This window comes from Macaca nemestrina, chromosome 13, assembly GCF_043159975.1.
Source record: "Macaca nemestrina isolate mMacNem1 chromosome 13, mMacNem.hap1, whole genome shotgun sequence".
Classification (NCBI taxonomy): Eukaryota; Metazoa; Chordata; class Mammalia; order Primates; family Cercopithecidae; genus Macaca; species Macaca nemestrina.
Window position 1 is genome coordinate 43,370,268 of NC_092137.1, and position 15,253 is coordinate 43,385,520.

A 15,253-nucleotide genomic window follows, 5' to 3' on the forward strand; every position below is an offset into this window, starting at 1 on the left:
CTCGGGCTGGGGGCGCAGCTGCCCGCCGAGGCTCCCCGCCCGGCACAGCCTGGGCCTGTTGCGTCCTCCCGGCTCTTCTCTCCCCGGCCGTAGGGGCGCCGCGCCCAGCCTTAGCTCGATGAGGGCGGCAGGATCCGGCTGAGACCAACCCGCGGCCCAGGTGGGGCTGCACAGACGCTGTTGGTGGGCGCGCCCCCCTCTGTTTTCCCTCTCCCGCCAGCCCCACACCCCAACAGCTTGCGCTGGAAAATGCGCTTTGCCAGCGGGCGCCCCGCCTTCGTCCGGGTACGGAGCAGACACCCCCACCTAGCGCCCAGTGAGGCTAAAGCCGCTGACAGCCCCACTAGGAACGATCTGGAGTCTGGTCTAGGGCACTTCTCGCTCCGCGCTCATACAGGTTGCCAAAAAGCTTGGACCTGAAGCTGGAAGGTCCAGGACCCACTGGGGAAAGAACTAGGCCTGCCACTCAGGGATTCGAGTTCCTGGAGTGTAGCCTGCATTTCCCACTACTGTACTCCCCTCACAGCCCAGGGAGCCAGAGTCCAGGGTAAGGATCAGGAATGCTGGGCTGGAGTTCAGGCCCTGCCCCATAGAAATCATGTGGTCTTAGGCAAATCACATCATCTCTTTGGTACTTGGGTTTCCTTGTAAAACGAAGGTAATATTCCTGCTTTATTCATCTCTCACCTTTGTCAAGGTGCAAATGGTATCTGTGAAGGTGTTTAAAAGACAAACAAGAACTAAACGATCTTTATGTATTAAACCAAATTGACAAAGCATAAGGGTGGAGAAAGCCAGGCTTCTGAACTATGGCCAGATGGACAGAGAGCCACAGACTCATGAGTGCAGAGCTGTGGGGGTACCCAAGTCCTGGACCCTAGGACTCAGAGCCAAGAGTAGGTGACCTCAGAGGGACCAGTTTCACTTTTAGCACCTACCCTACACTGATCCCTTGATATACCTGGGCAACTGTGGTCTGGTTTGTTCTTTGGTGAGATGACCCCAAACATCTCACCAAACAGTGTGAAACAGCCACTTCCCTAGGCACTTTTATTAGGTTAGTAACAAGATTTCAGATACAGAACCAATGGAAACATCTGTTTGAATCAACGTCCAAATCTGGGGTGAGTCCCAGTCAAGAGCTGTGAGAACACCCACTTTGCAGATTAGGATTCTGGAGATAACATGTGGACATATTATGGGACATGCTGTGTACAGAGTACCTGCTAGTATAAAATGTATAATGTAGCTGCTTTTCATTTTAAATGGAGGAAAAAAGAAGTGCTGGCCATTTCCATTGAGCTGGGCTTTGTTGGGCCAGTTTCATAATTCTTCTTCTGTGGTTATCACCACATTTATGTTACCAAGTCCCTCACGTCTCACCAGCTAGGTCTTAGAACAAAAAGTGTTAGGTTGGCAACTTTCCCTCAGGTGTGGGCTACACAGCTGCCTAACTAGGTAATTAATTCAGGATCACAGAAACCACATTTGGGGCCGAATGGTTGCAAAACCACCCAGGGAATTTCCTGTTCTCTTTAGGACAAAACTTTGGACACTGAGTTAACTTCTTTCCTGCCTCTTACAAAGCCCCTTTCCTATACTTCCAGTATGGCTGCTTTTTTGTTCTTAAATTCCTTTCTTTTAGTGATGGGGTCTTGCTGTGTTACTCAGGCTGGAGTGCAGTGGTCTTTCACAGGCATGAACTCCTGGGCGATCCTCCCACCTCAGCCTCCTGAGTAGCTGGGATTACAAGTGTGCACCACCATGCCTGGCTTACAGCTGCATTTTTAGTGTTAAATGTATCTCTCAAAGAGAGATGAGCTACATTTGAAATATGAGCTTTTCTGCAGCAGAAAATGATTGTAAACTCACTCTCTTCTAACCCGCCCCTTCAGACTCTGAAACATCAATAAATTACTCTAAGTGATCATTCACCTGAGTATTTAGGTTTTTTTTTTTTTTTTTTACAGACCCTAAAATCTGGAGCAACTTTATATACTATGATTGAAATGTTTTTTCAGATCAGTAGGATGAAAAATGGATGCGGATGAGGCTACGACCCATCCAAAGCTATGATTCTCAAGATAACTGTTAGTGGGTAACACTCTGAAATTATAAATAAAAAATGGTGAGCCAATGAAAAACTGGACCAGAAGCAAAACGTATGCAAGAGCGCCACCTGCCGGGTGTGTGAGGAAGAGGGCTGGGCTGGGCTTGAAAAGGCAGAAAATCATTAAGGTTTCTAGATTAAAATCACTGCAAAGGGGGTGTGTGTGTCAGAGTCTCGCTCTGTCACGCAGGCTGGAGTGTGTGTGTGTGTGACGGAGTCTCACTCTGTCGCCCAGGCTGGAGTGCAGTATGTGTGTGTGTGTGTGTGACGGAGTCTCGCTCTGTCGTGCAGGTTGGAGTGCAGTGGTGTGATCTCGGCTCACTGCAACCTCCACCTCCTGGGTTCAAGTGTTTCTCCTGCCTCAGCCTTCTCAGTGGCTGGGATTACAGGTGCGCACCACCACTCCTGGCTAATTTTTGTATTTTTGGTAGAGATGGGGTTTCACTATGTTGGTCAGGCTGGTCTTGAACTCCAGACCTCATGATCTGCCTGCCTCAGCCTCACAAAGCGCTGGGATTACAGGCGTGAGCCACCGTGCCCGGCTGATAAATGTGTTTAATGGCATCTTAAGTGAGAATCTTGTTACTGCCACCAAGTGATAGGTAAACAATGTAGGCATAGAATAAGTCATTTTCTCTGCCTCTCCTTTCCCCAGGTTCCTCCTCACAGCTAAGAGCATGGATATACTTTCACTGGGTGGCAAAATCAGGTTTCCTAGCATAAGCATACTTTTTTGGGGGTGGGGGAGTGCTCAATGGCTCTTTGAATAATTAAGATGGAATGTGTAGGTCACTGCAGGACTTACACATGCAGACAATAAAAATAAATTATTTGTGCAAGGTTGATCCTGAATTCTCCTAGGATCCAACATTTGGAACATATTTCTGCTTTGCTAAAATGGAACAAAATTTATGAATCAGACCAAATGGGCTGTTTGCCAACTCATCCAGCCCCTACATAAAGCCAGAACAGGGGAGGGGGAGGGGTCATGTGTGTGTGCTAAAATCCAACTCTGTGTAGTCCCTTCACAGAGAATGTAGGGAGGCTATGGCAGGGCATTAGAGGCCCTGGGGGATGAAAAAGGCTCATTCAGGCCTGCAGGTGGCCTGCACCTGGGGACAGAGGAAATCTGCAGCAGAGTCGCCTCACTTCCTACAGTAGCAGCAATAAAGTAGGCTGCCCTGAATGAGTGAACTGAAGAACAGTTTCTCTGTGAGGAGTGACAGACGACCAGACTCACAGAACTAGGGGAGGCATGAATGGGATAACATTTTTGAATATATGTTCAACATGTTTCCTGCAGATTTGTGAGGAAAAATCCACACATACCCCCATCCCAATCCCCCAAATTTTCTTCAACATGCTGCTCTGTTCTTGGAAGAGTTAACCGCCTCGCTTCTGCAGAAGAGTCCCAAACACTGAGAACTAGGGTGTCTTCCCCTTCCTTTCCTTCCAAAAAGGCCAGCAGCTTCAAGCAAGCCAAAGTCCTTTCCTCTTGAATGCGTAGTCTTGTGAACTCCACCGTCTTCACAAATTCTGCAGCTGGTGGAAGCTCTCTGAAGAGCTGAGACAGGAGGCGGCACTGTTCTGACACCATCCTTTGAAGGTGACAGAGCATCTCAGGGCTTGGAAGACGCCAGCCAGACTTGGAGAGGAGACAGAAAAGGTGCTTGCAGAGGTATTTCACAAAGATCAGGGTCTCGGCCCAAAAGTTGACTTCTGCTTTTTCAAACAGGTAGTCGTCTTCCACCTAAATCAGATGAAAAAGCCAAAAGTCAGTCTTACAGGGAATGGTGACAAGCCCCAGTCCAGATCAAGCAGTACCCTGCCAGGTACAAGAAGGGTGTCATGTCCCCTCCCCCACCGGACAGAGGGCGCACTCTCGCCTGTCAACACCCATGGACACACACCACTTGCAGCCTTGAAGGTCACCTTCTATTTTTACTCACTGTATTTCTCCAGCAGAGAGGAATTTTTTCCCCAGACTTAACATGACCTTGATAAAGATGTGTTTGTGGTGCAAAGTCAAGATACTCTAGGGGATGGATGCTGAAAAGGGGACTTCAACAAGGGAGCTTAAGGTGCAGCTGGAAATTGGAGAGGAGGGAGGAAAGGTCATCTCTGCAGCAGGCCAGAGAAGGAATCTCCAAACAGAGGACACTAGGCTGCGTCCTGTTTCTATAACACCATGATTCTCAAGGTCATTTTATCAGACACTTACCATGTCTCCAAATTTCTCATAAACAGGGACAATGCTTTTTGAACCCTTGGCCTGCTGGGGATGCCATTCTTAGAAGGTCAGCTAAGTCAGATACTGGTGGCGATCAATTTTAGTTCTCAGGAGGCTTTTGCTGCTTGTCTTTGTCCTCAGTTTCCCTATCTGTGATTGCACCCACTCTGGAGGGGGCTAGTAATAGTTTTTTTCAAGCAGGAAGTTCCCAGCAAAGATCCTAATTCTCTGAAAATGCTTCACCCTCAGACCTAACTTTGGGAAGCTCCAGGCTAACTCCAATACCGACTAACAAGCAGTCTCCATAATTAAACTCTCCGCATGCAGGGGCTTCTTTGCGAGTTCTCTCCCCTGGCTAATCTGGAGGCTGAGCATCAGCAGCCCAGAAGTCAGCCTGAGAGTGTCCCTGTGCCCTCGGCAGCACCCGGTGGGTGGCTTTCCTAGTGGTTACTGCTCTGTGTGTCAGCACGAACAAGCCCAGCTGAGGCTGTAGGTGCTGCATCCCGTGGGTTTAGGACACTCCAACCCTGCTTCCCACTCCCCTGACACCCCGGGATCACCTGATGCATGCTCTCCACACAGACCACGAGGTCATCACCGTCTCCCAACAGCCATCCCAGCAGGATGGGCAGTCCAGGGGCCAGCTGGTTCCACTGCTGGAGCAGATCACACAGGACGGCCAGGGCCAGGGCCAGAGCGATGGAGGCATCCACCTGGCAGAAGGCAAACTCTGCAGAGACAGGAGAAAGGTAAGCAATGAATATACTGCTCAGGGCCGGCCCAGGGCAGCCTGCAGGACCCTGGGAACATGAAAGGCCTCAGGTAAAATCGCTGCCACCAGCCTGGCAGGGAAGCTGGTATGGTGGGCTCACTGGAGACTATTAATCACCTTCTGAATCCTGCTATCTATACTGTTAGAATAAGTCATAGGCCTGAACCCACTGTTTCCATGCCCCCTAACTCAGTGTGGACAGAAGCAGTCCCATCTGTAGGATTAGAGAGTTATCTCCCCTCAGCTCCTCCAGTATCACCGGAAGGATCAGGAAGGCTTCCCCGTCCGGTGTCTCCTCTGCACATCTGCCTGGATTTGACTGGTTTGCCCTTTCCTTGGAAAGCAGATCTCCTGGGTGCAAGACACATCCTAGAATAGGGCATTGTCAAGCTTTTCCTTAAAGGGCCAGAGAGTCAATATTTTAGACTTTGCAGGCCTATACCTCCTCAACTCAGCTGAAAGCAGCCATAGACAATTTGTAAACAAATGGTTGTGGCTGTGTTCCAATAAAACTTTATGGACACTGAAATTTGAATTTCATGTGTCACAAAATATTATTTTTTTCAACCAATTAAAAATGTATGGCCGGGCGCGGTGGCTCAAGCCTGTAATCCCAGCACTTTGGGAGGCCGAGACGGGCGGATCACGAGGCCAGGAGATCGAGAGACGATCCCGGCTAACACGGTGAAACCCCGTCTCTACTAAAAAATACAAAAAAACTAGCCGGGCGAGGTGGCGGGCGCCTGTAGTCCCAGCTACTCGGGAGGCTGAGGCAGGAGAACGGTGTAAACCCGGGAGGCGGAGCTTGCAGTGAGCTGAGATCCGGCCACTGCACTCCAGCCTGGGTGACAGAGCAAGACTCCGTCTCAAAAAAACAAAAAAACAAAAAAACAAAAAAAAAACCACTGATAGCTCACGGGCTGTAAAAAGTAGGTGGTGGGCTGCATTTGGCTCCTATTTTGCTGCCCTTTGGCTGTGGGTCTGAGCCATGTGTTGGCTGGACCTCTACCTATAATACAATCTCTATTTTTACCTCTACCTAACTCCTTTGTGCAGTTCTCAATTGCCTGAGAATCTGTATAGAGAGGGGATAATTAAATGGCCTTTTTCTTTCTTTTTTCCCTTCAACTTTTATTGATTGATTGAGACAGAGTCTGTCGCCCAGACTGGAGTAGAGTGGCGTGATATTGGCTCACTGTAACCTCTACCTCCCGGGTTCAAGCAATTCTTGAACCTGCCTCAGCCCCCAAGCAGCTGGGACTACAGGTGCGTGCCACCACACCCAGCTAATTTTTTCTGTTTTTGCCCAGCTAATTTTTGTATTTTTTGTAGAGACAGGATTTCACCATGTTGGCCCGGCTGGTCTAAACTCCTGACCTCAAGTGATCTACCCACCTCAGCCTTCCAAAGTGCTCGGATTACAGGTGTGAGCCACCGCACCTGGCCCCTTCAACTTTTAGAGTTCTGGGATACATGTGTAGGACGTGCAGGTTTGTTACATAGATAAACATGTACCATGGTGGTTTGCTGCACAGATCAACCCATCACCTAGTTATTAAGCCCAGCATCCATTAGCTGCTCTTCCTGATGCTCCCCTGCACCCCACACAGGTGGCCTTTTTCAAACCCCCCAAACAAAAACCCACATGAGGACCAGCATAGGATTCAATACAGAGCAGATGCTCAGCACATACTTGCTTATGGCTGGAGATCATGAGATCTCCTCCTTTATTCCATCTGACCTAATCTGAACACTAACATAGAGAATGGCACAAAGAAAACATTCAGTAAATGGTAACTAGTGTTACCAATGATAATGAACATTTTGCTCCTACTGAATTCTTAATTGCTCCTGCCATTCTGCCATCCTATAAGGGAAGTATCCCTATTTAGCCAACAAGGAGACTGCGTTCATGAAGGTTAGATAACTGGTCCAAGTTTGCAGGTAGCTGTGGTGCTGGGCTAAGTATCTCCAGTGCACAGACTGCCCCCTACCCTGCAGGAAGGCAATGGAGATGAAGAAGTCAGACTTGGTTTTATCATTTTTTTTTTTTTTGAGACAGGGTCTCACTCTGTCACCCAGGCTGGAGTACAGTGGCACAATCACAGCTTATTGCAGCCTTGACCTTCCTGGGCTCAGGTGATCCTCCCACCTCAGCCTCCCGAGTATCTGTGACTATAAGCATGTGCCACTATACCAGGCTAATTTTTGTGTATTTTTTTTTTTTTTTTTTTTTTTGTAGAGACAGGGTTTTACCACGTTGTCCAGGCTGGTCTTGAACTCCTGGAGATCAAGTGATCTAACCACCTCAGCCTACCAAAGTGCTGAGATTACACGCATGAGTTACTGCACCCAGTGGGTTTATCACTCTTTTTTTTTTGAGACTGAGTCTTGCTCTACTGCCCAGGCTACAGTGCAGTGGCAGGATCTCAGCTCACTGCAACCTCTGCCTCCCGAGTTCAAGCGATTCTCCTGCCTCAACCTCATGAGTAGCTGGGATTACAGGTGCCTGCCACCACGGCCGGCTAATTTTATATTTTTACTAGAGACGGGGTTTCTCCATGTTGGTCAGGCTGGTCTCGAATTCCTGACCTCAAGTGATCTGCCCCCCTCGGCCTCCCAAAGTGCTGGGATTACACGCGTGAGCCACTGCACCTGGCCTCCCACCACTTCTTTTATGGTCTCCTTAAGGCAAGGACTGAAAGCCCAACAGGGAAGAAAAAAATTTCATCATCCATCAGCAAAATCAGTACCTGCAGCTCACGTGACATTCCTGTTGAGTCCATAAAGAACCTATGGGGGTGACCAAAGATGCCACCAAGGAAGGCCAGGCTGCTGCACTAGCCCCACCTGACAGGACAGATAGCTTCTATCCTGCAGGATTTTGCCATGAATCATGGTTAGGAAGGGGCAGGAGAGTGGTGGGATGACAGGCACATGGGAAGAGCTGGTGTGATGTGGCCAGAAGTGAGTCTAGATAGAGCTCTAACTACCCAGGCTCCAAGCCTGCAAGGCAAGGACAGAAGAGGAAGGAATGCTGAGATGTTTTGGGGAGGGTGGGGGAAGGATGAGTTGGATTTAGATCTCCTGCTTGGGGAGCCAGCTGCAACCTGCCAAATTCTCTTTTACTACCTTGCCCTGGACTAAGGCAGCTCCGCCAGAACTGCCTAGATCTCTACTGGCCAAATGCCTTATGAAGGGAGGCTGCAGTAGGGAGAGGAATTTGTCACTTAAGCGTGCAGGCCAGCTAGGCTCTCACAGTCTGGCCAGTCCATCAAGGAAACAAGAAAACAAGCAGCCAATCAACAAGTGTATTTTAAGAATCTGCTGAGAGGCTGGGCTCAGTGGCTCACACCTGTAATCCCCAAATTTTGGGAGGCTGAGGTGGAAGGATCACTTGAGACAAGACCCTGTTGCTACCAAAAAAAAAAAAAAAAAAAAAAAGAATCTGCTGTGTATCCAAAACAATCTTGAAAAAGAAAACAAAATTGGAGGACTCACACTTCCTGATTTCAAAACTTACTACAAAGCTATAGGAATAAAGACAGTGCGCTACTGGCATAAGAACAGACATATAGATCAACAGAATAGCAAGGGCAGATTACACAAATCAACAGACTGAGAATCCACAAACACACCCTCACATTTATGGTCAAATGATTTTTGACAAGGGTACCAAAATAACGGGGAAAAAAGTCTTTTCAACCAGTAATCCTGGGACAACTGGATATACACCTGCGAAAGAATGAAGTTGGACCCTTACCTCACACAACACATAAAAATTAAAATGTACCAAAGATCTAAATGTAAGAGCTAAAACTAGAAAACTCATTTCATTTTTTTTTTTTTTTTTTTTTTTTTGAGACCGAGTCTGTCTGTCACCCAGGCTGGAGTGCAGATCTCAGCTCACTGCAACCTCTGCTGCCCAGGTTCAAGCAATTTTCCTGCCTCAGCCTCCCCGAGTAGCTGGGATTACAGATGCCTGCAACTGTGCCTGGCTACATTTTTTATATTTTTAGTAGAGACAGGGTTTCACCATCTTGGCCAGGCTGGTCTTGAACTCCTGACCTCATAATCCACCTGTCTTGGCCTCCCAAAGTGCTGGGATTACAGGTGTGAGCCACCACGCTTGGCCTTGAGCTACTGCGCCCGGCCTTAGAAAACTCATAGAAGACAGAAGTAAATCTGTATGACCTTGAATTAGGCAACTATTTCTTAGATATGACATCAAAAACACAAGCAACATTAGAAAAACTGGGCTTTGTCAGACTGGGCACTGTGGCTTATGCCTGTAATCCCAGCACTTTGGGAGGCTGAGGTGGGTGGATCACCTGAGGTCAGGAGTTCAAGACCAGCCTGACCAAATAGGGTGAAACCCCATCTCTACTAAAAATACAAAAATTAGCTAGGCGTGGTGGTGGACACCTGTAGTCCCAGCTACTCGGGAGGCTGAGGCAGGAGAGTTGCTTGAACCCGGGAGGTGGAGGTTGCAGTGAGCCGAGATCACACCACTGCACTCCAGCCTGGGTGACAAAGCGAGATTCCATCTCAAAAAAAAAAAAAAAAAAAAGGAGGGAGGGAGGGAAGGAAGACTGGGCTTTGTCAAAATGAAAAACTTTTGTGCTTCAAAGTAACACCAAAAAGAAAGTGAAAGGATAATTCACAGAAAGGGAGAAAATATGAACAAATCCTATCTCTGATAAGGGACTATATCTAAACTACATAAAGAACTCTTAACACTCAGTAATAATAAACACATGAAAAGATGCTTAGCATCATTAACCATCAGGAAAATGCAAATCAAAACCCCAGTCATATTCCACTTCACACCCACTGGCATGACTATAATAAAAAAGAAAAAAGTTAAGTTTTGGCAAAGATGTGGAGAAACTGGAACCCTCATACATTTTTTGTGGGAGTGTAAAATGGCGTAGCCACTTTGGAAAACAGTCTTGCAGTTCTCCTCAAAAGATGAACCCTATGACCCAACAACTGCACTCCTAGGAATGTATCTAAGAGAGAGAAAAAGACACATCCACACAAAAACTTGTACATAAACATTCATAGCAGCCTTGTTCATAAGAGCCAAGATGTGGAAGTAACCCAAATGTCCATCAGCTAATAAATGGATAAATAAAATGTGGTTATAAATTCATACAGTGGAACAGTAATCAGCTACAAAAGGGAACGAAGAAGCAGGAGGTCTAGGTGGGAAGGTAGACAAACACCCAGGCAATAGCAGGGACATCAGGTGCTCAGTGGAGTGGTCCACATGCCAAGAGCCGTGGGAGCTGGGAGTTGGTGGGAGGAAGATGTCAATATGGGGAATAAATAATCTCCGAGGCTCTTCCTCCCACCAGCTACACTGCTAGGGCAAGATGAAATATGCCCTAGAATCTTCCTGGAATGCTTCATATGGGTGAGGTTTGCTGGTACACATTCATGTCTGTGGTAGGCCTACACAAGTGGGATTCACATGCGGTCATTGGGAATCATGTTGGAAATGCAATGGATCAGCACTTAGAATTGGTTAATCTGGTGCCTTCCATCCCTGTGAGGGGATAACTCACTGGGATTGCAGAGGAAGCAAACCAGAGGCTTCAGGGCTGCTGCAGTATAGCCTTCACCTTGCTACTGCCCCAGCCTCATCAGGGCTCCCCATCCGAGGCAGATGCCTAGCTATCAGAAACCCTGTTATGTGCCGATACTCCCTGGTGCTGCTTCTCTGCCTCCATGAAGGGCGCCGCCCCTGCATCCCCCACCGTCCAGCAGGGTTAGAGGTGAAGACTCAGGCCTCGCACAGTGTGCTGGCTCCACCACAAATCTCAGCCTCTGATTCCCCCCACTATGTGAAGTGATTGAAGTGATTATTAATTTCTAGGCAGGTAGACTCATAAGTCACAGGCTTTGAAGTTGCTTTCAACTACTGACTGAAAGAAAGATGTCAAAGTGGATGTTTTCCAGGTGCCAACCCTGAAAACTATTTCAGACCACGGATTAAAAAGCCCATGGTCTGATTTTAAAGTATTATGGGGGAGATGCCTTCCAGAGTAAGGCCATTGGTCAAGTCTGCCTTCTAGTCCTTCTCAAGAGAGGGCAATCAGCACAATAAGTGCTGTGCAAATGGCGACGGGTTGAATTCTCCCTGCCCCTAGCTCTGGAACATCCTCCTTCAGGCATCTGAAAAATCCCTCAGCTTTAGGGGACTGGCCAAGGTGTTGGGTGGCCCTGCCATCCAACCAATTCACCATCCATCCACCCACTCACCCATTCACCCGTCAATCTGGTATTTTATCTATCCACAAGTATTTATTGATCACCTGTGTGTGGAGAACACTGTGTGAAACATGAAGAAAACCACCCAGTCCCTTCTCTTAGAGAGTGAAGAGTTGTCAGAGGCAAGCTGACCCACACGACGTGTGAGGAAACAGTTGAAGACGGTGTGTGACACAGACCAATTATATCATGAGTGGGGGTAACCAAAGGACAGAAAGGAAAAACAAATGTGGAAGGGGGTGGAGGCTTCACAGAGGGGCCAAGCAGGGTGGGTGAGAGGACACACATAACCGGGAGGGAGGGAGGAGCCTGAGCTTGGGCTGCAGGGAGACAAGCTGCGTGCTGAAGGGAGGACTGAAGGTGAGGCCAGACAGGCTGGGGTGGCCTGGGCAGCAAAGGCAGCGTCTGACGGAGTGAGTGTTACTGCACTTTCTTTTTTCTGAGCAAAAATACGTTCAGGTTTCATGAGGCTGTTCCCAGATAACCTCATTATTTCTAGTCTTCTCCATGGTCGTCTTCACTTCCACTTAGCAGGGGAAAAGCCTGAACTTTAATTAGTCATGAAAAACAAGCTCAGTTCGGCTGACTCTGCCACTCAACATTTCCTAGGGCTGCCAGAAGCCTCTCTGTCCCCTGCCTCCCCTTACCCTCTACTCCGAGACTAGCCAGGGCTCTCCACCCACCAGGGCCATCAGAGCCCAGGCTCAGAGCTAGGATTCCAGGCAGGGCACTCTGTGAGTACATTCAGGGCCATGCTATCAAATGCCATCATTTCAACCTTTACCACCAATCAAGAGCTCCCAGCTGACCCCTACTGGAGACAAATGGCCCAGAGGAAGGTCAGTGTTCTAGGAAATGGAGGGGGGTCGTCACCCCAGCTTCAAAGAACCCAGTAGGAAGTCTGGGTTGGAGAACATGGGTGTTTATGGTTAATAGTCTCTGTTCTTTATCTGAAAATTTAAAAAATTTCATCAAAGAAGAACCAAATGTGCTCACCAGAGCTCTCAAGGGCAGCCCTAGTCCCAGCATGCACTGGGCCAAGTGCCAGGGCTGTGTGCAACCCCAGGACTATGGCCCACCCTCTCTCTGCCCTGTCTCTGCCCTCGTCCACAGCCGTCCCTTCCCCCAACACCCTACCTGACCATGGTATTAAGTCTGGGGGGAACTCAGACTTCACTGGGTCCAAGTGGACCCCTCTTCCTCCTCCTCCTTTTTTTTATGTTTATTTTTTTGCGACAGGGTCTCACTCTGTCGCCCAGGCTAGGGCACAGTGGCCCCATCACAGCTCACTGCAGCAACCTCCCAGGCTCAAGTGGTCCTCCCACCTCAGCCTCCCAGGTGGCTGAGACTACAGGCACAAACTACCATGTCCCGCTACTTTTTGTATTTTTTGTAGAGACGGGGTTTTGCCATGTGGCCCAGGTTGGTCTTGAGTGGTCTCAAGTGATCCACCCACCTAGGCCTCCCAAGGTGCTAGGATTACTGGTGTGAGCTACTTTGCCTGGCATCCTTTTTGTTTTAAGTCTTAGCGCCTACTGTTTAAAGTATATATGCAGAGGCAGAATCCAAACACACACAACTCGGGTTCTAAGCTGAGTTGTCTCAGCTAAACTGTACTCAACAATCCCTTTGCACCCATCTGGACCCATTAGCAGTGTCTGGACAGGGGTGCAAAGGGACCGTTTAGTACAGCTCACATGGATTTAAAAAACATCAGGACAATTCTCAAAAAGATCCAAATTTCTATTATCTTTTGAAAATTCGGAAAATCAGACTCTGCTGTCTCTAGGCCTGCATTAGAAAATGGCAGCGGCTGCTGGAGCAGAGCGGTGGCTACGCCTACAGAAGGCGGCTGCTTCCAGCCTGGGACTGCCCTACTGCCTCCCATCGCGCCCCTTTCACACGTGTGCTCACTTGCGTGGTCTCTGTGGACAGGTGAGTTGGTGAGCCCTATGTAATGGTACTGAAGAAGGCAGCTGGCCCCAGGCCCTCCCCTTACTTTTACAGAAGAGAACACTGAGTCTCTCAACCAAACCTCTTCTCAGTGGTCTCCCCACACTGCTATCTCCCCACACTGCTATCTCCCCACACTGCTATCACCCCACACTGCTATCTCCCCACACTGCTATCTCCCCACACTGCTATCTCCCCACACTGCTATCTCCCCACACTGCTATCTGGGCCTTCCCCTCCCTCTCACTCTCTCGGCTTTGATTCACTCAGCATTCCCTGCTCTGGGATCCCTTCTTCCTCCTTTTCACTTAGCCTGCCGTCCTGTCCCTCAGGACACAACGCAGATCCTGAGGTGTTGCTCAGCCCACTGGAGCCTCTTTCTCTGCTGTATCTGCACAGTGCTCAAGGTGTTCACAGATGCTGAGGGGGGCACTCCATGCTGAACCCCGTGTCTTTCCTTTCCTAGGATTGTCTATAAAAACAACACTGGGTACTGCCCAGATACCACCCGCTTACACTTGATTGTGGTCTTATACTATGCAATTTACTTGTGACTTGCATTTTCCCATTGGGGAAAAATCCAAGATTGCAAGAATAAGGTCTAGGTAGATAGAATTATTGTTGCCATTTTATACTCAAGGTCAATGGGAAAAAATCCAAGATTGCAAGAATAAGGTCTAGGTAGATAGAATTATTGTTGCCATTTTATACTCAAGGTGACTGAGATTTAGATAAACAACTTGTTCAAGATCATATAGGATATAGGTTGCAAGTGGTAGGGCCAGATAAAAATCCAGGCTTATCTGACTCCAGCACTCCAGCACCTATATTCTTTTTTCTTTGTTTTTTCCTTTGGAGACAGGGTCTGGCTCTGCCACCCAGGCTGGAGTGCAGTGGTGTGGTCTCAGTTCACTACAACCTCTGTCTCCCAGGTCAAGCCATCTTCCCATCTTAGCCTCCCAAGTAGCTAGGACTATAGGCACACCATCATGCTTGGCTAATTTTTGTATTTTTGGTAGAGACGGGGTTTCACTGTATTGCCTAGGCTGGTCTTGAACTCGTGAGGTCAAGTGATCCACCTACCTTGGCCTCCCAAAGTACTGGGACTACAGGTGTGAGCCACTGTGCCCAGCCCAGCACCTACATTCTTGACCACTTTGCTACGCTGCTCATAAGTACTGAATAAATGGATGGATGGATGAACAGACTGATTATTTTCCATTTTACATTCCCTGCCCTTCTCCTCCACCTTGCTCAGTGCCCCAGGATGCTGATCTCCATAGACTGCCTTACCCAGGTGTCCTTGCCACTGGGCTTCTAGCTGGCTTCTCCTAATGTGAAGGGAGCACTGGTATACTGGAGGGTAGAATAGAGAAGAGTGGGTGGTATTTCTTTCTTGGACCCTCCCCAGAAAGTTGTGAAGATTCTAGCAGTGGCTGCATCCCCCATGGCTAGGGCACCTGCCAGGCAGCCCCTCCTCCCTGACTTCCGCTATCCCTGGGGTCTCCCTTTCAGTCAGAGGGGTGGGGAGGGCTTCCTACTGCTCTTGTCTGTAGGTGCCTCAACATCATGACTGCCTCCCTTCACCCATGGCTCTCAGCCAGAGGGCACATTGCTCCCAGGGTACATCTGCCAGTGTCTGGATACATTTTTGGTTGTGACAGTCAGAGTTGGTGGTGCTACTGACATGTAGTAGGTAGGGGCTAGAGATGCTACTCAACATCCTACAGTGTTCATGACAGCCCTACCACCCCAATCAATGTCCGCAGTGCCAAGGATGAGAAGCCCTGCTGTAGGCCTGCCTCCAATCTTACACAACTGCAGTCCCTCTGTGAACGTCTCTGCAAGTGCTCAGTCTAGTACGCCGGTCTCTATTTGGGGCAGATGCGGAGGGCCTCATCTCCTCACATCC

At 48.7% G+C, this 15,253-nt stretch overlaps 1 protein-coding gene across 11 annotated transcripts in view; it reads right to left on the bottom strand.

Moving 5' to 3' along the window:
- Positions 1–1,036: 1,036 nt before the first annotated feature.
- The window catches only part of LOC105464931 (THADA armadillo repeat containing), a 356,256-nt gene continuing 342,039 nt past the window's right edge, over positions 1,037–15,253 (bottom strand). For all 11 annotated transcript variants that reach the window (XM_071076636.1, XM_071076633.1, XM_011713068.3 and 8 more), the window contains 2 exons: positions 4,901–5,070; positions 1,037–3,860 (listed from right to left, as the gene is read on the bottom strand). In XM_071076636.1, coding sequence (XP_070932737.1) covers positions 3,396–3,860; positions 4,901–5,070 — 635 coding nt within the window. In that variant the 3' untranslated portion in view covers positions 1,037–3,395. The remainder of the gene's footprint in view (positions 3,861–4,900; positions 5,071–15,253) is intronic.